The 24,354-nt window shown below is 34.9% G+C and overlaps 1 protein-coding gene across 2 annotated transcripts in view; it reads left to right on the top strand.

Moving 5' to 3' along the window:
* Gnpat (dihydroxyacetone phosphate acyltransferase) overlaps positions 1–24,354 on the top strand; it is a 172,028-nt gene that overhangs the window by 134,202 nt on the left and 13,472 nt on the right. The window contains exons 12-14 of one of the 2 annotated variants that reach the window (XM_090399389.1): positions 6,344–6,537; positions 9,746–9,807; positions 16,500–16,783. In XM_090399389.1, the coding sequence (XP_090255515.1) occupies positions 6,344–6,537; positions 9,746–9,807; positions 16,500–16,573 (330 nt within the window). In that variant the 3' untranslated portion in view covers positions 16,574–16,783. Of the gene's footprint in view, positions 1–6,343; positions 6,538–9,745; positions 9,808–16,499; positions 16,784–24,354 lie in introns of those variants that run through there. The other variant, XM_090399390.1, reaches the window with a different exon arrangement.

Below are 24,354 nucleotides of genomic sequence, written 5' to 3'. Positions count from 1 at the left end.
CTAATGATATCGGATGACTTGAATCCAGTTAGAGTTAAGACCTATGATTGTAGTACTACTGTTAACAGTATTTCGTGTGGCAATGAGTTTGAAGCCATCTGGTGTGAGGTGAAATCTAACAAGATCAATTACATAGTGGGGTGATGTTACAGACCTGGTGGATCGGTTGCTAGTGATGAAGAAATTCATAACCAGATAGAAAAGATGTGTGCACAAAAAGAGTAATCGTAATGGGAGAAGTCTTTAATTATCCAAATATTGATTGGGTGGCAGTAGAATCTCATGAGAAGAATGAAAATGCATTTATTGAGCTGTTGTGGGACAACTTCCTCAAGCACCATGTGACAGAAGGAACTTGAGGGCAAAGAGGGTTAGATTTCATTATAGTGTCAGAGGGTGTTTCAGTTAAAGACGTAACTATTCTGCCTCCAATTGGTGACAGTGATCATGCGGTACTCACTTAGGAAGTGACCAAGTTTATGAATGTTCCATTCAGAAAAGGTTACATGCTGAACTACAAAGCAGGAAATTATGACCAACTGAAGAGTATACTGAGTTCAGTGGAATGGGATCAGTTGCTGGATGGAAAGAATATGACATTGCATGCGAAGCATTCAAACAATACTCAAATGATGCATTATCAAAATGTGTCCTGAGAGTTCGAACAATAAATAGAGTAGGAGTCAAATGGATGTGTAATCTTATTAAGCAAGCGATTCGTAAGAAAAGGACGATGTGGAAGGAATACCGTGTGCATAAGGGTGATGTTCGTTATGAACTTTATAAGCAGCAGGCTAGAATAGTCACAACTGTTGTATGGAAAGCAAAATGAGTATGAAAAGAAACTGGCCTTGTGTGCTAAAGACAACCCACAAGAATTCTACCAATATGCTGCATGAATATGAAAGAATAACTCTTCTAAATCCAGATGGCAGAGGGTTACAGATGTTTACAATTAATGAGTGCCCATTTTGTTAAAAGCTATCAATGTGGTGAAAGCAACGTTGAGCTCACTGTTACCTCTTCACTTGATAAAGTGCTGGTGTGTGAGGCCGAGGTATTAGAGCTGTTGCACAAATTGAATAAGAATTCAGCAATAGGGACTGATGGAATATCAGCACATGTGCTAAAAGAGTGTTCAGTTGAACTGGCCATTCCTTTGACTGGGATGTTTAATATGATAGAGTTTTCCCTGCATGGGAGGCCGTTGCATGCTTTGACCATCCTGGAAGAGTGGAGATACCTCCATATCACGTTCACTCTAAAGGGAAGGTCTTCTATCCTAGAAGCTGGGATCGCTTCTTTGAGGAACGCTCCTCTCAAGCCCTAGCAAAGACCATTTCTCCTTTCCCACTATCTCCTACCTTGCTTTTACCACAAGTTGGTGCTTGGTAGGACATATATCTCGGTACTGTCCTGAATGGACAGGGCTATCCGTTCAGCTGTGAGATCATGACTCTGATTACTGCCTGACACCCCTACTGCATATTTACATGTGAGGGTGAAGGATGCTGTTCCGTCACTTAGCTGGCTGATACCATGCCTGTGGCTGTCCAGAATTGCGATGTTAGAACTATCTTCTTCGTCTATCTGCAGAGAAGCTTTCTATAGCCCATTAATACAAGAAGACTTTAGATGGGCTAAAGGCTGGTCCCATTATCAAGGTACCTTAATTGAGTCAGCATCTGCAGAACACAAGAGATGGGTATCTCTGCTGCACTGTTCTGTAGATGGTGCTCCTTTAAAAGAGTCATATTTGGCGCCTCCCCAACATGATTGGGAAAGGGATGGCACCAGACTCCTCCCTGGGTTTGAGTATATTGACCTTATCAGGACAAGGATCAATGCCCTGCCCACTCGAACCCACACAGCTTGATGGGATAGTGACGACTCAAACTGTAGGGCTGGCTGCCACTACAGTGAGACATTGTCTCATATAGCCCAGCATTGCTTCCACACCCATGCGTGTAGAGGAATGACGTCATGATCTCCATTCTGAACAACCGCTTTAAGAGCAAAGGTTGGGAGACCGGGTGGAACCACATTATAGGACCTCCACAGGTTTGCATAAGCCAGACTTAGTGATTAAAAGAGATGGTGATGTTTGGGTAGTTGATGCCCAGGTTGTGGGAACAGGGTGCCCACTAGTCTATAGCCATAATAATAAGGTAAACTATTACAAGAATAACCAAGATCTAGTTAGTAAGATATGGGAGGAGCATGGAGCAACTCTGAGGTTTACCAGTATCACCATCTCTTTACATGCCATATGGAGTGCAGATAGCTATAAGGACTTAAAACAGCTTGGGCTTACGGATATAAAAGTTCAGGGCAGAAGGATATAAAAAGTTCTTTCTTTGAGGGCCCTACAGGGTACACTGGTTGCATGGCATTGCCACCAGAGAATGACTATAATGATGACTAGAACAGGCATTGAGTAAAACACTTGTAAAGGCTTAGGCCTATATCAAGTCTGGACTTGATGTAAGGGTAGTACTGTCCATAACCAGTACAAAGATTAATAAAAAAAAAAAAAAAATATCAAGTGGTGTACCACAAGGATCAGTGCTTGGTCCACTGTTATTCTGTACATTAATGATATTGGGAAGGATTTGACAAGCGACATACAGCTATTTGCTGATGATGCAAAGATAGGTAGGCTAATCAGGAATGCTACTGATACTTGCAGAATGATTTGAATAGGCTGAAATTGCAGGCATGGGTAAATGGGTGTCAGTTTAATGTGAGTAAATATAAAGTCATTCACTTCGGCATGATTAGATATCCAATGTCGTATTATGTTGGTGGGATTAGGCTAGAAGAAATTGATGAGGCTAGCGATCTTGAAGTGTTAACACCTCAACTGGCCATGACGTCTATAGACGTCCAGCTAAATCTGGATACGATTCTGTAACATCTATTGAATAACATGGATAAGAAGTGCAATTTGGTCTCACTATTTCATCCACCTTGGCCAGTAGGGAGGTTAATAGATAGGAGGTTGAAGTTCAGGGGCCATGTGGCAAAGATTTCAAATACAACTCAAAAGATAATTGCAATGCTGAAACGAACTTTCACATGTAAAGATAAGGATGTTATTTTGCCTCTTTACAATGCCTTGATAAGACCTCACTTGGACTATTGTGTGCAGGTATGGTTTCCGTTGTGATTCCTGATATATTGGAGAGAGTACAAAAGAGAGTGTTATAAATGATATCAGGATTGTGGAATACTGATTATGAAGACAGATTGAGAATTTGTAAACTGCAGAAACTAGCAAACGAGAGAAAGAGGGGTGATATGATTGAGACACAAACTTCTGAAAGGGTCATACAGGATTTCAATTGATGGAATTTTTCAATTTATGGAGGGTGGGGAAAGGACGAGAGGTCATCCTTGGAAGCTGAGAATGAAGGTTGCTAAGAAGGGGATGAGGGCTAGATTTTTCTCTCAGAGGGTAGTGTGTGATTGGAATGGATTGCCTTTGGATGTTGTGAGTGTAAGCAGTGTGAATGAATTCAAGAATAAGTATGATAGCTGGTGTGTGTGTGTGTAGTATGTGGCCTCCCTCGATGAGTCTCTGACTCCCTGGAGGTATCTCTTAATAATAGTGGAAGATGGTAGGTGTAAATTTTCTAGTGGGCATCACCAGTCATATTTTTTCAGCATGCAAGAGGGATCCTAATTTTGACCATCAAAACATATTTGTGCCATAGTTTCCACCAGTTTGGATAGTGGAAGCTGTGCATAATCTATTGTGTTTGTGGCACATACATAGCTTCCATCTGTGATTCAAAAGAAACTATAGCTTGCCACAACATGCTTTTCCTTCCTCTAATATCCAACCATCGTTTTTCTAATGCCTTACCAGCTGCTTTCAGTAATGATCTACAAGTGAGGAGAAGCTACCTTCTGGACCTTAGTCTCTGGGATCCTGTATGCTTGTGGGAGAGATTGATACTAAGAATGCCTTAAATGACTGATCACATAAGAGAGATGACCACACTTGGAGACCTGAGACTAGTTTAGGAGGGGGGGGGGGTATATATTAATGGGAAACTAGTAATTTAAGTGCCTCAAGGGATTACTTTAGTGACTTCAGGAATGTGTTAAACCCAATGTATCTGATGCTGGAACATGCATTACTTTGTGTAATATATGTCTGTTAATCTGTAGACTGGTCCTTACTCTTCTTTCTTTTTTTTTGCTACTTCCCCCAATGCTATTAGAGTAAGTGAGCGTCATGGGTGAATCTATACATTTTGCTGTATTTTCATCTTGTGCAGTGGGAGTCCACCTTCTCTTAATCCAAAGATACCTGGTCGGCATGGTATATTTGATCTCCCTCCCCCCTAAAAAAAAAAGAAAGAGAGTTGACAAGAATTGAAGGCTGTCGCAGTCAAGGTCAAAATAGACATGTTGCATCTAATGTGATATCTACTTCTCATACTAATGATCGAATTGACTCAAACCCTAATGTGATCCTTTTTACATGATCTGTGAAGGACTCTATAAGGAAATTGAACATTACTTATAATGTCAGAACTTTGAAAGGGGTAGAAAAAGGGGTAGAAAAAGAAAAAGAGTTGACAAGAATTGAAGGCTGTCGCAGTCAAGGTCAAAATAGACATGTTGCATCTAATGTGATATCTACTTCTCATACTAATGATCGAATTGACTCAAACCCTAATGTGATCCTTTTTACATGATCTGTGAAGGACTCTATAAGGAAATTGAACATTACTTATAATGTCAGAACTTTGAAAGGGGTAGAAAAAGAATTGTTTCATCTAGAATAAAAAGAAAAAATATATATACTGAAAAGCAACTATGTTTTACATACTGGTGGGAGCATTGCCGCACCCAGGAAGGGGACCAAGGGGCCTTGGCCCCCCCCAAAAAAAAAGAAAAAGAAAAAAACACTAGAAAAATTTCCAAAAATCTTTTCCTAATTAAATTTTTTTTTTTTTTTTTTTTTTTTTTTTTTTTTTTTTTTTTTTTTATATTTATGTTGTGTCGTGTCTTCTATTTCTATGCTACTTATGAATTAGTGGTCACATAAGGTGGGAATACCCTATAGCACTCGGGAATCCTGGCCACTGTAAATGCAAGGCGAACGAAGTAGTGCTCGGGCAGACCGAGCAGTACTTCGTTTGCCAGAGCCGGGCCAGAGGAGATCACAGGTATCATGTATTGGCAATCACTGCAGATTCTCAATCATAGGTCGTATGCAATGTGTAGTGTGTATTCTCAAATCATCTACTCAAACCATCATTCATACGAAGATGATTTCCACAAGGATCTCTCCAATATTCTCAGATGTATGTAATTGGGAAATTATAATGAATGAATATGATAGGAAAGTGATTGAGGGTAGTGGAATGCAAGCGTAGAAATAAAGAGTTAAAAACTAAGTGCAAGACTGGAGAGATGTGTAGAATGAAATTGGCCAATTCCTGGATAAAAAATGGTTAAGCAAGTATACCACTAAAATAAGAGATAAATGATTCAAGTGTGGTATGCTGTGCAGATTTCATTGTTAGAGTTGTAGTGAATAAGAAATTGTACAATATAACTATCCTACTAATTCTGTTTCTTATATAGAATAAGGAAGTTTATCACTTCTGGTTGTGAAAGGCTTATACATTGACTGTTCATAACTATTCGTTTTCAGGAAATTACAACGTATACTAAATATTCATTTTAATAACTTCATCAAGATTTCTCTTGATCAAGTTTTGGTGTAACCACATTTTGACCACTGTGGATAGATATGTCTGCCTTTGTTTGGGAATTAGGAAGGTAGAGAGGATCGAGAGGTATTTGACCAAGATTGTGACACATCTGTGGATAGATTTATGGTTTGCGAGTTAAAAAAACAGTTGGAAAAGATGGAAATATGATAGGAATATAAGTACTAAACAGGTTTTATAGGATAGATGCAGAAGAAATTTTTCAGTGCATGACAGGAAGGATGAGAACAAGGATCATGTCTGGAAGTTCTATAAGAAGTGTTTTTACCAAGGGCACGAGGATTAGAATTTTTAGCGAGTGATAGAATGATTGCCAGAGGTGACTGTGATTGCTTTGTTAGTGAATGAGTTTAAGGAGAAGTAGTGATGGATATTGTGTGAATAATAGTGTGGGTTTCATGCAATGAGGTTTACACTCCATAGAGAGACACGTGTAATAATGTAGAGTTTCCTTGAGATTTTTATCTAGATAAATCATAACAGAGCTCTGTTCCACGTGATAGGCCAAACTAATTTTTGTAATATTATTGCATTAATTAAATATTTTGCATATTATGAAATAATTTTTATTCCTTTTGTCATTCTTACAGATTACCTGCCAGCATCTCTTAACTCTCCAAGATACAGAAGAGTCTAGTCAGGCAATTGCACGAAAATGTCAGGCTGCCATTGAAAATGCACTAGAATTACTTGCTGAAACTAATTATAAGACATTATCTTTGGATATGATTAACAACTGCATTATGCTTTTAATAAATGAGGGAGCTATAAAAAGAAACAAAAGGTAAAATTATAATGTTAGTGAGCTGAGCCTGGTAGACTTTGTATACTGGCTTAGATTATTATTCCTTTTATGTATTTGTATCATTATAGCTGTAAATATATGTTTACAAATATTTATCAGTTTGAAGTTTTATTCTGAGATTATTCTCTTCTTCTTTCCAGTTTTACTTAGATGAGATTTGTTGTGTTATTGGTTTTGCTGTAGTCTGCCATAATATCACAATTTGACTTTTTTTTTTTTTTTTATTCCAGTCATATTGTCAATTTCTTTCTTAATATCTTTATTTTTATTATGATTCTGCCATTGAAGCCATCTGTTCATTCGCCTAAATTTTCTCAGAATCATGTGGTCTCCAGTCTTTAATCAACTATTTTATACCTTGCCCAACTCTTATATCCATAAATTGAATATGCTTGTATACTGCTAGTTTAGTATTTTGGCTAATAACTCTTATTCCATATAAATCTATTTATGCTCCCCCCCCCCTTCCTTGCCATACCAGTTTTGCTTACTCCATTATCTATTTCTAAATTCAATTTGTCTAAATATATGAAAATACTTTATTTTTTCTATAGGTTTTCCACTGATGATTAACACCTCTGTAGTGCAATTGAAAAAACAGGAGGGCATTGTGCCCTTTGATTTGAAAAGACTTGAGTTTGATTCTTGTTATAATGAATGGAATCTTCATATGGGCTTTTTCAGTTGAAGGTGAGATAGCCAATCTCATAGAGGCAGCAGGATATATATATATATATATATATATATCACAACAACCATAAATTGAATCACAACAACTGAGTAAAAACCGATTATCACACACGTGTGTGTGTGTGTATATATATATTTTTTTTTTTTCATAGAAATGCCTACTTATAGGAAAATTCGCCATGAGAACACACACAATTTATAGAGAAAAAATACGGTTGTTTGTGGTCGGCAGTCAATGGCATTGTGTGTATAGTTGCAGGATTAAGTGGTAAGGGAGATGGTGAAATGTGTGCATGTAGTGGAGTAAAGTGCCCTCCTGTGACAAGTTCTTAGAGGTGTCATGTAGTGATAATCACAATAATGCAGTGGATGTTTTCTGTGTTCTTGCCTATTTTCATGTTACTTTTAAGTAACACTTATAGCATACAAACAAACTTTTTTATAGCTGATTTTCATGCAAAATTTGTTATAGCAGTTATTAAATTTAGTTAATCCCAAATACTTGTACTGCATTTCTTTAGAAATATGATATTTGCATAAAATAAAGAGGCCAACTGAATATCTCTAATTTTAATATCGGATTTAATGCTATTTTCTATCATAATGTTCCATATAGATGATGATTGAGTGGAAATAGTGTGTACCCTTAGCACCTGATATTACATCAAATGATCTTGGCTTCTTTTTTTTTTTTTTTTTTTTTTAAAGAAGCCAAGTACATAAGTTCTTTCCTGTGTGATATTCATCTTTATCTACTTGAAATTAAATGGGTAATCACTTCCTGTTTCAAATTCTTTGTAGTAATACACTTATTGTACTATTACTCTTGTACTCATGTATCCTGAACTAGTCTGAAGGTATTGCTGTCAACAGTTACATAGTCGGCATTACTTATTTCTCACATCTTCTCTCCATGTGAATATATGCACAAGTATGTTTGAACTTGGTGTTACTAATAACTAGTTCATGTCATGAAGAGAAATCATTACCATTAACAATTGGTTTTCTGAAAAGTTGCCTGAAACATTTCTGTCTGGTATTTATTTCCTACTCTTCTGTTGAACTCTTCAACAAGAGCCATCTTTTTCTTATCACTATCAACAAGTAAATAACATAATTGATAAGATTTGTCTTGTTTCTTATGTAACTAAGTTGGACTTTTACAAGATCTTACAATATTGGAGTTTTAGTACATAAGACTAACTTAGAAGAAAGTTTAAGAAATTTAGTTTAATCCTTTATCCAAGTGTGAGCAAACAAAGTTTGCGCCTGAAAGTATCTTCAGGACTGGGTTAAGGTGGTACACACCAGGGCAACTCGTTGCAAAGGTGGAGCAAGCTACCAACACTCCTATCCTAGTATCTCCTATAATGCAAAACACATCTCCTTGCGGATATGTCTATTGTTATGCATTAAGGGAAGGGCCACTACCCAGACCGGTTTCGACCTTTATTGAGGTCTCTTCAGTGGGAGCCAGGCCCAAGTCGAGATATCAGGCAGAAGCATTAGCAGGTCATCTCCACCTATAGGAATTGCCAATTGGTGTGCCACCCTTTTTTAATAAATTACTCTGGATTTAGAGAAAGATGTTGAAAGTTTATTTTCCACTTGGTTAGAGTATAAGAAATTTAGTTTAATCCTTTATCCAAGTGTGAGCAAACAAAGTTTGCGCCTGAAAGTATCTTCAGGACTGGGTTAAGGTGGTACACACCAGGGCAACTCGTTGCAAAGGTGGAGCAAGCTACCAACACTCCTATCCTAGTATCTCCTATAATGCAAAACACATCTCCTTGCGGATATGTCTATTGTTATGCATTAAGGGAAGGGCCACTACCCAGACCGGTTTCGACCTTTATTGAGGTCTCTTCAGTGGGAGCCAGGCCCAAGTCGAGATACCAGGCAGAAGCATTTGCTCACACTTGGATAAAGGATTAAACTAAATTTATTATACTCTAACCAAGTGAAAAATAAACTTTCAACATCTTTCTCTAAATCCAGAGTAATTTATTAAAAAAGGGTGGCACACCAATTGGCAATTCCTATAGGTGGAGATGACCTGCTAATGCTTCTGCCTGATATCTCGACTTGGGCCTGGCTCCCACTGAAGAGACCTCAATAAAGGTCGAAACCGGTCTGGGTAGTGGCCCTTCCCTTAATGCATAACAATAGACATATCCGCAAGGAGATGTGTTTTGCATTATAGGAGATACTAGGATAGGAGTGTTGGTAGCTTGCTCCACCTTTGCAACGAGTTGCCCTGGTGTGTACCACCTTAACCCAGTCCTGAAGATACTTTCAGGCGCAAACTTTGTTTGCTCACACTTGGATAAAGGATTAAACTAAATTTCTTATACTCTAACCAAGTGGAAAATAAACTTTTAGAAGAAAGTTGTTTACATTATTAGTTTATCATACAGTATCCTATAACATTGCTGATGATACTATTTAGATTGACTTTGCATGCAGGGTTTATATTGTCTCATTCTTTATATTTTAGAGAAAAAGAAGTCATTCTAGTCCCAATTCCATCTCAGATTTCAATAATTTTAAAAGACATTGGTAAGTATTTTCTTATTTTCTCTCTCTCTCATATTGTGTCTAGGTGGATGATATATGAGGTGTGGCTATTAAATAATGAGACTGGTTGCAAAAATATGGTTTATTATTACAATTGTACAACTTAATTGTTATCCCCTTCAACAAACTCCCCTCCTCTATCTATACACCACCGTTGCATACGAATTTTCCATTGTTGGAAGCAGTGCTGACTGAAAATGGGTGCCCTTTAATGCAGATTTCTACTTTGAAAAAAGGTAAAAGTCGAATGGACCTAAGTCTTGCGAGTAAGGTGGATCATCCAATACTGGGATCTTCTTATCAGCCAGATACTGCTTTACAGACAGTGCACTGTGGGTCAGAGCATTGTCCTGATGGAGAATCCAAGTGTTCTTCCACAGATCAGGTTTCTTCTTCCTCACTCGTTCTCTCAGCTTGGCCAGAACCTCAAGGTAATAATGTTGGTTAACTGTCTGACCCTCTGGTTAGACATTATTCCGGCAAAGCGACTTCACACGTATTTCATTTATAATTGCCTACAGACTAACTACGAGCGACAGCGAACAATGCTTATCTCAACTGCTTCTAGAATCTTCAAGGTCATTCACAGTGCAAGTCATCCCACTGCTATGAGTACACGATTCACAGCACACTTTGTCTCGCTATTTAATAGCCACACCTCATATATATCATCATGTAAAGAAAGTTATGTAAAAAAAACATATGTAAAGAAACTATCAGTTACTTTAATAAATTTAGTTTAATCCTTTATCCAAGTGTAAGCAAACATAGTTTGCGCCTGAAAATATCTTCAGGACTGAGGTAAGGTGGTGCAACCCCAAGCAAAGGTGGACCAAGCTCTCATCACTCCTTGGCTCAGTATCTCCCATAATGCAAAGCACATCTCATAAGCAAACAAAGTTTGCGCTTGAAAATATCTTCAGGACTGAGGTTCTTGGATTACACTTGGATAAAGGATTAAACTAAATTTATTATAGTCTAACCAAGTGCAAAATAAACCTTCCAACATCTTTCTCTAAATCCAGAGTAATTCAATAATAAGGTGGTACACCTGTTGGCAACTTGTATAGATAAATATGACCTCTCCTATTGCTTCTGCCTTAGTATTGCCATGTTTGGGTCTGCCTCCCACTGACGAGACCTCAATAAAGGTTGAAACCGGTCTGGGTAGTGGCCCTTCCCTTAATGCATAGCAGTCTACATGTCCGCAAGGAGATGTGCTTTGCATTATGGGAGATACCGAACAAGGAGTGATGAGAGCTTGGTCTGCCTTTGCTTGGAGTCGCCTGGTGTTGCACCACCTTACCTCAGTCCTGAAGATATTTTCAGGTGCAAAACTTTGTTTGCTTACACTTGGATAAAGGATTAAACTAAATTTATTATAGTCTAACCAAGTGCAAAATAAACTTCCAACATCTTTCTCTAAATCCAGAGTAATTCAATAATAAGGTGATACACCTGTTGGCAACTTGTATAGGTAAATATGACCTCTCCTATTGCTTCTGCCTTAGTATCTCCATCCCACTGAAAGAATGGAATCAGTCTGGGTAGTGGCCTTTCCCTTAATGCATATACAATGAAGGCAGTATACATGTCTGCAAGGAGATGTGCTTCGCATTATGGGAGATACTGAGCCAAAGAGTGATGAGAGCTTGGTCCACCTTTGCTTGGAGTTTCCTGGTGTTGCACCACCTTACCTCAGTCCTGAAGATATTTTCAGGTGCAAACTTTGTTTGTTTACACTTGGATAAAGGATTAAACTAAACTTATTATATTAGTCTAACCAAGTGCAAAATAAACTTCCAATATCAGTTACTTTATTTATTTTTGTTAAAAGTTTTGCAAGGATAGCAATGCTGATAGGGAAAATGTAAGAAATTAAAAGCTTTTTCTTCTAAACCATTATGGCAGTCTGATAAAGACTTTACCACTTTATCTGACTACTGCAATTTTAATGATATCAGCAAATTGGACTCCTTGAAAGCATTTATATAGGAAGCCAACCAGGTGCATCATATCTTTACCTTTCTTATAGTCATGTGTAGGTAATGCTATAATACACTGTTTATCTAGTTTTGACCCTTTACATTACTTGACATGGAAGTCAGCATATTAAACTTTGCCACAAAAGATTGCAAGATTTATGGCACATTGGTGTTATGTATGGGGCAGGCAAGTAAGAGAAAAGAAGGAATCTCTTCATGTTTCTTGAAAATGAAGGTTGTAATCTTTAGAGTAGACAGAGTGAGGGAGGTCGTCCCAAAAAGAGATAATGAAATGAGAGTCAGAAAAAGAAAAAACATTGTTCTGTAAGTTTGAAACTAGACAGTAAATGGAGCAACAGTTCGTATTCTTACTGTTTTGAAAAGTTGAAGAATGGTGGCCAGTTCAGCAGAATTGTCTAACAATAGCTATGGAAGAGACATAAGAAGAAACAGGATGTCTGTGTGAGAAAATAGTTGAAGTGAATGTATATGAGGGGAAGATCATCAGTTAATCTGTTAGAGCCTGTTAAGATATGGTCAAGGGTATTAGTAAGGTTGGGAGGATTATCAGATTACCTTCTTCTAGATAGCATTAAGTTGTCTTAAGGAGATTTTAGATGCACCAATCCAAATGTGTGAATAATATTCCATGGTATTTTTACGGTGTTAGTGTCTTAAGCAGAAAAGTGTACTAGGTTAGGTTTCTTTGCAGCTGAGAGGCTAAAGGTGTGTTAGCCCAAGAAGGCTAAAAATCATGATCCTGCACGAATTGGGTATTAGCAAGAGGGAAGTGAAGCGAGATCTATCTTGCGAGAGATGACAGGAAAGTGTTTTTGTAGCATTGACGTTCACAAGGATATCCTTGTCATAATGAAGGATGATATCAGAGTATGAGGAGAGTATGTATCAGCCATAACACACAGTGAATAAATAGAAAATAATCTGGCAATCCAGTTGCAAAGAGTACAAAACATGTCATCATCAGATGTTAGTTTGGGGTCTGACATACAGGCCTGTCAACAATCAGATCCCCTAGAAGTGTGAAGAGTAGGAATGGTAGTTTATTCGCAGGCTTATCACCCTCCTTTTTGCAGTTCAGTTGTTATAGGCTCTACTCTAGATTATGTGGAGCTGAATACAATATGCTGATTTTTTTTTTTTTTTTTTTTTACGAGTTGTCTTGCCATATTTGTTAGAGAACCAAAGATTGAATAGTAGTTGAGAATTTTGAGCAAAATTGGGGATGAAGACCTTTATTCCTGTAAGAATTATTTCTGTTATTTGGTTTGAGTAGGTATATGGATAATAATGGAAACAGTAAAATTACTATAGAAAGGAGCAGTAAAGGTCACAGAAATAATGACTTCTGTACTGCATAACTCAGTACAGAAGTAACATATACAGTGTATTTGGAAGAGAGCCTGTTAACCCCTTAACGCACCAATTAAAAAATCAGAAAGTGGTCGTTTTTCTGCCAATAAAGAATAAAAAAATTCTTTATACACAAAAGAACATTAACAAATCTTGAAAAAAAAAAAACAAAAAAAAAATGTCTTTTTGCAAAAAAAAGGTTAACTAAACTGCATCTACTTTGCTAAACCAAGTTAGTAAACAGGCAGTACACATATATATATTTTGTTTCTTTGCGAACCCTTTTATTGTGTTCATTCCTTTTTCTTGAGCAGAGGAAACAGTGGCATGTTGGATTTTCTTTCTTTTCTGTTGGTGGTATGAAAGATGGAAAATGTCATGCAGATAATCTCAGTGGTGTTGGGATATTTGATGGACGTCCACTTCTTGAAATGCTTGTATGTTTATATTTTTCAGTGGAGAGTTTGATTATTTTGAGGCGAAAATCAAGTGAATCCATCTTACCGCTAGATTTTTGGTAAAGCAAGAAAGCGTTCCACAGTGCCAGGTCTAAGAGATGAAAGAAAATCTTTTTATAATGCTTCTTGCCTCTCTTTCTGGGTATAACATATGAAGACAGGTGTTGATCAACGCAATCAACACCACCCATGGTATGGTTGTAATCCAACACAAGTTGTGTTTTTTTTTATTCTTCCTTTGCATGTCTCTATATCTACCATTGATGTAATGTGAATGGTAGAGGTAAGGGAGATATCCTTCTTGTCCTTCATTTCATTACACACACTTTCCCTCTCTGACAACCAATTACTTCTCCAGTTTTCAATTCGCTGGGTACTTCTTTTCGTGATACACGTGATGTTCCATAAACATCAGTCTTATTTATTATCAATAGATCTGCTAATCTAGGTGAATTATAGAAATTGTCCATAGTCAAACAATAACCTTTATTCAATAAAACTTTCATCAAAGTCATTATTACTTGCAAAGATATTGGAAGATTGCTAAAATCTCTGTCCAGAATGGGTATAATCTTGTAATTTTATAATCTTGCCAGTATAGATTATAAAATTATAGACATATCCACTTTGTGATTCACATAATAAGTATGTTTTTATGCCGAATCTGGCCCTTTTGAGAGGAATGTATTGTGCCCATCACAGATAAACTTTCGTCAGTAGTCACCAATTTCTCTGGCATAATTGAATTGCCAAATTTTCTATTCAGATCTTCATAAATTGGTCAGATTTTGTTGAGTTTTGGACGAGGGTGATTTGCTGGATCAAATTCGTCATTATTTGAAAAACATAGGAATTGTTTTATGGCCTCCAAGCGTTTTTTGCTCATACAATCCGGAAAAAATGGTGTATGTAATAATGGATTTTTTGTCCAATAATGACTGTATTCTGGTTTTCTTACTATACTTTGCAAAAGTACAACAGCCAAAAATACTCAGATTTCATTTGGATTTGTGTCATACCAAGAAGTCTTTTCTTTACCACGGGTACGACTCCTCACATATCTATTTGTTTCATCCACAACACGTTAAATCAATTGATCATCGAAGAAATTTAGGCAGTTATAATCGTATACAAAAAATGTGTAAATGCAAACGAAATAGCTGATGCACGCCGTTGGCAACTTTTCTCGGCTGAAAGGAAATAGGCACAAAATTGTTTAGCATGTATATTCGATTGTATTTATAAGTGAAGCCAAAATTCATGGTCATACGTATTAATTCAGGTGCACGGAAAAAATTCAGTTTCTTGGACCCAAGTTAACTCATTGAGTGCATTAAGGGGTTAAGATATGGTCAAGGATATTAGTAAGGTTGGGAGGATTATCTAGTATTCTGGAGAGTAGTGGACTATTTGGATTAGGTCATTACTATGAGCAAATATTTTGGCATCTCTACCATCTTGATCAGTGGATCTGGAGAAGGGAAGCCAGTTTGTGTTGTGGGAATAATCCAAGGAAGATGACATCACTATTTAAGCCTACCTGGTTGGCCGAGTGGTTAGCGTGTCCGCTCTCCAGCCAAAAGACTGCAGGTTCAAATCCTGCTGTGGGCATGGATGTTTATGATTGCCTGTGAAAATACTAGTGGTGGCAATAGATGGCATTGGTGTAGTTCGTTGTAGTTGAATTGAGTGGAGACAGAGTTGTAGAGTAGGTGCCCTTCCTCGATGTGTCACGTAATGATGCAGATAATCAAACTTTGATTAACTATCTTTAAAGAGACTGAAAATGGTACTAGGGTTGGAGAGCAAGAGAAACTGCAAATATATATAAATGCATTTGATCTAAAATGGTATTAGGTTTGGAGAGCAGGAGAAACTGCAAATATAAATGCATTTGATCTACCAGAACAGATCAGCTGAAGTTCAAAGTTTAACATTCTTCAACATGAAAGTTCTGGTGAATGCACACATACTGTCTGTGACAGAAGGAATTGCATAAGGTAGGTTGGGAAATTGCAGTTATCCAAGTGGTTAGTGTATCTGCTCTCCAACCAACAGGTTGTAGGTTCAAATCTTGCTGTGGCATGGTTGCTTAAGATTCTTTAGGTGGGAGATGATTTTTATTATTGAAGATCAGACCACTGCCCTACTTATTGGGGTTCTGAAGTGGTTTGAAAAAGTTCTGTTTCATCTCTACAGGAAGGTTCCTGGATTATGCTGAGAGATAAATTATAAAATTGATATAAAAGGGAAAAAATATTCTTAGCTCATACTATAGTTTTTTTTGTCAAAGGGATGATCTTTTATCTTCAAGAAATCAAGTTTTTAAACTTTTACTCAGGCATACAATGGATGTACTGCTTTGACTTTTTTTTTTTTAATTTTGCTAAGATATTAAATATTTTAAACTTTATTTATCCAAGTGCTTTATTTTAATATAATTGTTATACTTTTATTAGGATGATGATTTAAGATATCAGTTAACACTAGATACAAAAATTACACAGTTGAATATTTTGTCTTTATTTACTGAGCAATTTCCAAGATAGAGCAATTGCAGTGGCACACAATAAAGTACAGGTGCAAAAGTATTTAATCTATTGTTTGTGTCTTGATTGGCACTCTCTAGATATATTCATGGGCAGCTAGTTTAATTGCTGTTTATGACAGAAGATATGTCCTTAATCTTTTGGCAATTTCTTGTACACAAATTTATTCCGATTTCCAGAATATTTTCACTTTTTTAAAGCAGATTCTAAAATGTGGATTTTTGTAAATCTATTAAGTCATCATACAAATATGCTTAATCAACATTAATTTAAATACTTATTGTTATACAGATGTTTTCTTTTTCTCCTAGAATCCTTCCTTCATGGTGAAAGAACAGTCATTTCACAGTCTAATTCATCACACATGTTTCCAGCTAAATTATAATGCCATACAGAACATTTTCCTTTTTGGAATTCATTCAGAAATATGCAAACGTTAGTTTGCCAAACTATATAAGATTTATTTATTTGCTATTGTGCATCATTTTTTTGTTTAGTGATCTTGTACAAGATGTGTTCAGGCTTTACTATGTAAAATTAGCAGATAAAGTTTTTTTTTTTTTCTTCAAATTATTTCATTGATGTTTAAACTGTCCTTTTCATTTCATGAAATGTATGCAGTGCATTTATATTTCATTCATTTAAAAATTTTATTTAATGCAGAGAAAGAAAGTGTATAAAAGCAATACAGAGGGTCCTTGATAACTCTTTACTAATTTCACTTCCGTATCACTTTTGTTGGCTTCATTAAATAATTCTAGTCAAATAAAGGAACTATTTATTGGAACTAGTTAATTATATAGTGTATTAGTAGTATATATATGTATAGAAAATGAATTTGTGATTTTGTTTGATCTAGAATGGTGCTAATTGAAACATGGATGATTTTTATGAAATTCAAAAAACTTTTAATTTTTATAGTATAGAAGTATATAGCTATAGTATGTAAAAATCAGAAATTGGTTTAAGGAATTGCACCTTGTAATGCAAATGCATTTAAAAAAAAAACAAAAAAAATCTGCATCTTAACTTATGCTACAGTTAAAGTTTTTCAATTGCTCTTCATTTAAAACTGCGACTTACTAATAGAGCAATACAGAAATGAGGTGAACTCCCTAAACCTTTGTTCTTTCAGACCATATTATGAATATGAGAACTAGCATGTTCATGTAATGTAATTTGATAACTATACATGATTGGACATAAATCATCAAATGAAATCTTTCTAGTATATATGAATACCTAAATGTGTTCTCAGTAATAAAGCGTACTGTTAAATTTAGATTGGATATTTACATTCTCACACAAGGGCCTTTTGATTCTAGAATAGTTTAGTATTTCAGTGTTAATAGAAAGTGTAGAAATGTGTATCCAATTAGCTTTTAGAGAGTACTACTTATTTTCCACAGAAAAATTAATGTTCGTACATGTTAATTCAACTGAATTGTAGACTACAGTGGAAACCTGCTACAATTTTGACAATGCACAACTGAGATTAATTTATTTTCTATATAGAAACAAGTTTTAGAATTCTTAAAAATTTACTTACATAGGTACATGTAACTTACTGTCCATCCTTAAATAACTATTTTTGCATGTATATATATATATTCAACTTTTTTTTAAAATATGAAAGGAAGCTAAAGTATATATGCCAGTCTTTGACTTTTTTTTTTTTTTTTTTTTTGCATTGATCTTTTTAGTTTTTAGCACAAGCCCTTGGAACATGCCCTAATATTGGCTTATAGTATCAGCTATTAATCGTATTCTATGTGTGAAATATATATCACAGTTTTTCATGGAAGTCTTCATATGAGCTGGTGCTCATAATAATCATCTTTCCATTTTACTTCTCTCCCCCCAGAAATTAGAATAAATTGTCAGTTTATGCTTCAACTTTAGTTAAAAACATATTTAAGAATAGCAACAGATTACTTTCCTCTTAGTCCACATGGCATTTATTTTCTAGAGAGCTTGAGGCCTCTTGTCAGTGAGACAAAAAAATTGCATTTAGCACATCTGAATTTTATAAAATATATATGTATACACATACATGCATGTGCAGCTTTCATATAGTACCTACTGTTGCATCGTTTGCACAGTTAGCTTAGTGGCTATGCGTTTTGCAACCATATGCCTGGAAGGAGTGTCCTAGGTTCTCTAGGAGTGTTTAGGTTTCCTAGAACGGGAAACCCTAGATTCCTGTCAGCAACATGAGGAGCTTAAGGATCTTCCTCAGCCATAGCCCAAGTTAGCTAGTCTTGGGTGTGGACAGCAGGGTTTTTTCCAGTTTATCTGGGGGTTTTCATCCCTCAGACAGGCAAACCAGCCCCTATGAACACATAGGCTACAGTCATAGTACTGCAAGGAAGGCAATGGGAAATCACCTTGCTCATAATCATTTCCCTAGTATGGTAGCATATAGCTACCCCCACCAGCTGTATCACTGAGGGAATAGAACTGTTTCATCATTTGCTATGACCTTTGTCAAAGAGGTTCTCTTCTTGCATTTCTTCATCCCTGATATAGATATCAGCATATGTTATGTGCAGATTATGAAATCGCACAATTCACGGAATGCACAACATTTTTGCTCATTCCATGAACTGGGTGTATAGTTACAGTATATAAATAGGTGAAGAGTGATAAAATAGTTTTAATTCAAAAACTTCAGAGTAATTTAATAAGGTGGTGCACCTTTTGACAATTCATATACGTAAATATATAACCTCGCCATTGCTTCTGCCTTATCACTTCTGTGTTTGTCTCCCACTGATGAGACTTCAATAAAGGTCAAAACTGGTCTGGGTAGGGGCCCTTCCCTTAATGCATAGCATCATACATGTCTGCAAGGAGATGTGCTTTGCATTACTTTGTTTGCTTACACTTGGATAAAGGATTAAACTAAATTTATTATAGACATTGCCTTGTAATATAAATCACATTGTAGCCAGTTTCCACTGTAATGTTGATAAACTAAATAACTTCTTTAATAATTTGAAGCCTATCTCTTCTGGTTTAACAAAGACTTAATTCTTGGGATGCAAGCTTAAAATGCTTTTAACTGTTGCAGATTATTAACTTTATTATACCAATATTTTAATGATCATTTTATTTGGGTATTTACTTTTTTTCAAAGCTATTTTTAGCTACAATTTGAGCCCTTTTTTTTATAACCACGCCCACGGATCAAAATTATATGCTTCATATCCATATTTTTTTTTCTATAAGATCCAGTGGTTATATTGACTTCAATGGACACTTTTCATCCATGTAATTATGGAGGTATATACAGGTTGGTATATTGTTATGAATTCCCTGGGGATACAATGCACATCAGAATATAAAATGAAGCACCGTAAGTGGCTTATCTTAGAAATTGAATAATGTTCTTTTATTTTTTTTTAGAAAGTCAAAGAACTTGCTTTATTGTTGTAAGGATATTACATTTAAACCATCTTTTGAGTCATATCTTTAATAAATAAAATGCCTGCGTATTAAAAAAAAAAAATCATGACAAGCAGTAAGTTCTGCTGATAAGAGAAATATTGAATAGGATTACAATGCAGATGAAAGTGCCAAAGCTATGCTGAAAGATATACAAATACTATAACAGTGGCATTGCAGCCCGCTAATTAATATTATCACCTATAACTAATTCATTTGCATCTTATAATTTCCTTAATCTGGTTATCAGTATATTGCAATGGTCGTGAATTGATATTCCTTATCTCAGTTTAATTCTAAATGTCTGGAATGCAGTAATACTGTTACATAAAGTATGATTTAAATGAAAATATTTGAATGGCTCAGCAAATTCAGTAATCTAAAATTTTTGAGTCACTTGTAAGTAAAATTCTATTTATTTAAACAGCATGTGATAAACTGGAAAGAAATGATAGAAAAAAAAATATACTGGTTTCTGCAAAAATTATGATCAAATTGAGATTCCATTTGGTAGAAAAATACAGTATGAGCTCTTAACTGGATTTCACATATGAGCAAATTTAGCCACTACGTATGAGTTTGGTTGTTTTTAAGAGAACAGTATGTATGTATATGATAATGGCATGTTAAATTTATAGTAATTGCAGTCAGTGATATTCATCTTTAAAGTTTATCAAGTCCAAATAAAACTAATTTATTGAAAGATTTAATCATGACTTGTTGTGATGGGATATCAAGTCCAAATAAAACTAATTTATTGAAAGATTTAATCACGACTTGTTTTGATGGGATATAAATTCCAAAAAAATTAAGTGTTCCTTGGTGATAATTTCTTTAAAAAAATATAAATTTACACTAATGAGAAATATTAAATGTTCCTTGGTGATAATTGTGCTAGTTCAAAAGAATTAGCATTTTTTTTAAAAGAAATTATCACCAAGGAACACTTAATATTTCTCATTAGTATAAATTTGTATTTCCATGCTTATACAAAAGAAAGAGCAAACAGCAAACTTGAATTTTTCATATGTTAACAGAGAAATTATACCACTAAGCCATCTTCTCAAAAAAAATAGTTGAATATAAAGCCCTTTTGGTTCAGACAGTTTTATATATTTATATATATAAATAAATAAAAAGATGAATGGTATCTTTTTCTGGTAGAAAAGCATTTCTTTCCAGCCCCACCAAGCTAAATCGGAAACCCTCTATAGTGGCTTCACATGCAGCTGTGACTCATCTACCACTGTCATTTAAAAAAAAAAAAATTGTGGTAGCATTTTGCTGTGTGATCTACCAAGGCACTAGTTCCCAGTTTTTTTCCCACTTGTATACCCCCTTTTAAACCCATTTCTGTAAATTGTACCCCTTGTTTTTAAATACCGACACTTTTGTTCAGTGCCTATCTTAATGTAAAATTGCTTATTTTTCCATCATTACTGATTAATTTTTGCATACACCGGTTGGGAACTGATGTACTAAGGTAATAAAAATTACGGTGCATATGAAATGTATTAAGTAATAATTGATACTGCTTTTAGAAAATGTGAGCTTCATCACATTGCTGTGCAAGAATGCTTATGATCAGACTGATGAACAATATGCATTAGCATTTATCATGTTAGTAATAAGCTAGTGAGTTCTATTTTTCAGCCATAGCATCAACATTATATTCACTTAAACACCAATTAAAAAAGCAAAATAATCTGGGATAATGCCCATGTTTATGTATACAAATATAAATTAAGTTAGATCTGTTGTTGATTTTCTATTTTTATGCTCTTTGGTCAGTGTGTATCTATAGCAACATGTATTTATTTTGAAAACAACCACTTTGACATTCCTCACTACTTTATTCTTGTCAAAAATTTTCTAATTCCATATTATATTTCCTTTTTCCTACAGTTTTTTTACAAAATAATTTAAAGATTTCATAGCATTCTGTATGCATTTTGCACTGTTCTAAAAGGAATTTTGAATAAAAATTTGTTTGCTTAATGATCTCTCGAAAATATTTGCTAACTATTTGATATTTTTTCCTTGCAAGACACATTTGAAATAATGTTATCTGATTTTATGACAAAGATTATAGTTGAAATATTTCCTCACCTTGCTAAAACAGCATCAAGTTTTCACTTATATAGTGAATGTTTACTGAACCTCACTTTACTAATGTTTAATTAGGTTAGCATGGCAAGTACATTCACCGAACCAGCCACCAAATTGATTTTTTATTTGAAAAACAATTCAAAATCACTCATTGCTCCAAAGCATTCTGAAGTTATATTCAGATATTTCTCATGGAATACAATCTGCAGTTCTTCAAACAGAAAACACGTTCCTTCTTGCCCATTCATGGTGCTGATTTCAGTTACTTATATATGGGATTATCAGAAAAAAAAAACTGATATATACACACACACTTAAATGAATGTATTCAACTGATTGTATATAGCAGGTGGTGTTTATATTTGCAGACAAAAAAATTTTTTTTTTTTTTTGCAATCCTTAACATAATGGCACCAATAATTTGAACATATGCACACACAGATATATAATAAAAATACAAGTATCCCTCGATTAATTAATCCATAAATATATGCACACACAGATATATAATAAAAATACAAGTATCCCTCGATTAATTAATCCATAAATATATGCACACAGATATATAATAAAAATACAAGCATCCCTCGATTAATTAATCCATAAAGCTACCGCTTATATCAAATCTAATAATCAATGGTAAAAATTACAATTCGTCCATGATCGATTACTGTGCTGCAGTGTTTCTCAAACTTCAGATATCCACGTACCCCTTCTTAAATTTTCATTATCAAGTACCCCCCTTTAAAATAATAATAGTTCATGCCAGGACGTGAACGTCGTGGCGATGGCAACTCGCAATTTGAGTATGAGAATTCATACATAATTTGAGAAATATATACGTTTAAAATAATTTTTTCTTAACGATTCCATGCATTAATGATGCATAGCTGAAAATTGCCACGTACCCCCAGAAGACCTTTCACGTACCCCCCCCTCCCAGGGGGCACGTACCACACTTCGAGAAATACTGCTATACCGTATTAATAATTCGTAGGAGGCTGCATAGAAGGAATGACATCATCGTGCTCATGCCAAAAGGCTTGCATGTTTTTGCGTGGTAAATGTAAAGGCGCATTAATCAAAACTCGGCGTATATATCAAGGGGTTGCTGCAATTAATCAAATCCCACGTTAAAAAAGGGATACCTTTACTCATCTACACCACAGAGAAATCATATGGAAGATATGTGCTAAACAATACTAGGTAATAAAATTCCTTTACAGATAGGATATAACGATTATGTAGCAAATGTCATGTCATTTTCTGTTCCTTGCCTATGTGACATACAAAACAAAGATCGAGAAGAGCATTTTTTTTCATAATTTAGTTTCAGCATTTCTTCACAAAAACAGACTATTGCATTGCTCATAGTTGTCTATTAGTGTAAACAAAAATATTTTAGACAGAATATTATGCTAAAATTTAAAAGCAGTATAAATGAAAATCTTACATTTAACCATACTGCTCATGGCATATGCAGATATGAAAGACACAGTATTCAAATAACTTAGATACAAACTAAGGTTGCTGATATATTGTCCATTAGATAGCAAAACTAGGTAGTTGATCAATTAAATTGATTTAAATATCTTTGGTGATAGATATTACTCTCATTTACAAGAGATGCTTATATATAAATCTTGTAAATTAAAGATCACATACCTATCCTTTCATTAAAAAAAGTTACCATAATTCAACAGTTCAAACATTAATTCAAGTGCCTGTTTTGCAAGTGAATGTTGCATTGTACGTGTAGCTACCTACTTCATAAATGGCCTCAAGTCACTTCTAGTGCATTAAATTAGCCAGTATTTAAAAATAACATTTGATTAATTAGATGAGCATTGAATCTTGCATTCCAAGAAAGCCATACTACACAAAATGTAAAATGTCTTAATTTGAAATTGTTTTAGCTAAGATATTAATATAAGAAGCATGCAAGTAATAGTAACAAGTTAATGAAGCACGTAGGTAGTTTTGCTACATCAAAAGGAAAAGTTATTTTCCTTCTAGTCATTTTTCTATTAAAAATGCTTTTTATGTCCTGTAACAGTATTTTTTTTCTTTCAATTATTAAGCAGCTTTTGCAGAAATTATTTTACTGAACCTGTTTGAAGTCAGTATTGTATTATGTGTATCTTATAAGACTGTACATAGCATCTGTGCCCTCCAGTTTTATATGTGCATTTTTTTTTTTTGATTTATTAAAAATTTTACATATTTAGGAGTTTGTATATATATATATATTACATTCACATAACATTTGATATACACTTTCAGAAATCGTTACAAAGATGGTGATATTTTATAATTGTGGCATCTACACCCTTGGTATAGTAGAAAACAAATTCGTACCTATTGCAGTATGGTAGGGTTGGATAAAATTTTTCTAATTAATCTAGAACTTCAGAGGTCAGGCAAAGTGTTGCTTAGGTGGTCAATCACTTATTGTATCTTGCCTTAGTTTTTTCTGTTAAAATAATTCTGCAACCCTACACCCATGTACTGAGCATTTAGCTCAGTGCATGAGTGATTGCTACATTCTTCTAGATGAATCCAAACCTTCTTGATACAAAGTTCTCATTCCCTTGTCACCTAAAAATATTT

This window comes from Typopeltis vanoorti, chromosome 10, assembly GCF_054136105.1.
Source record: "Typopeltis vanoorti isolate ZY-2024b chromosome 10, IOZ_Tvanoo_1.0, whole genome shotgun sequence".
Taxonomy (NCBI): Eukaryota; Metazoa; Arthropoda; class Arachnida; order Uropygi; family Thelyphonidae; genus Typopeltis; species Typopeltis vanoorti.
This window is presented reverse-complemented; position numbering and strand designations above follow the sequence as displayed.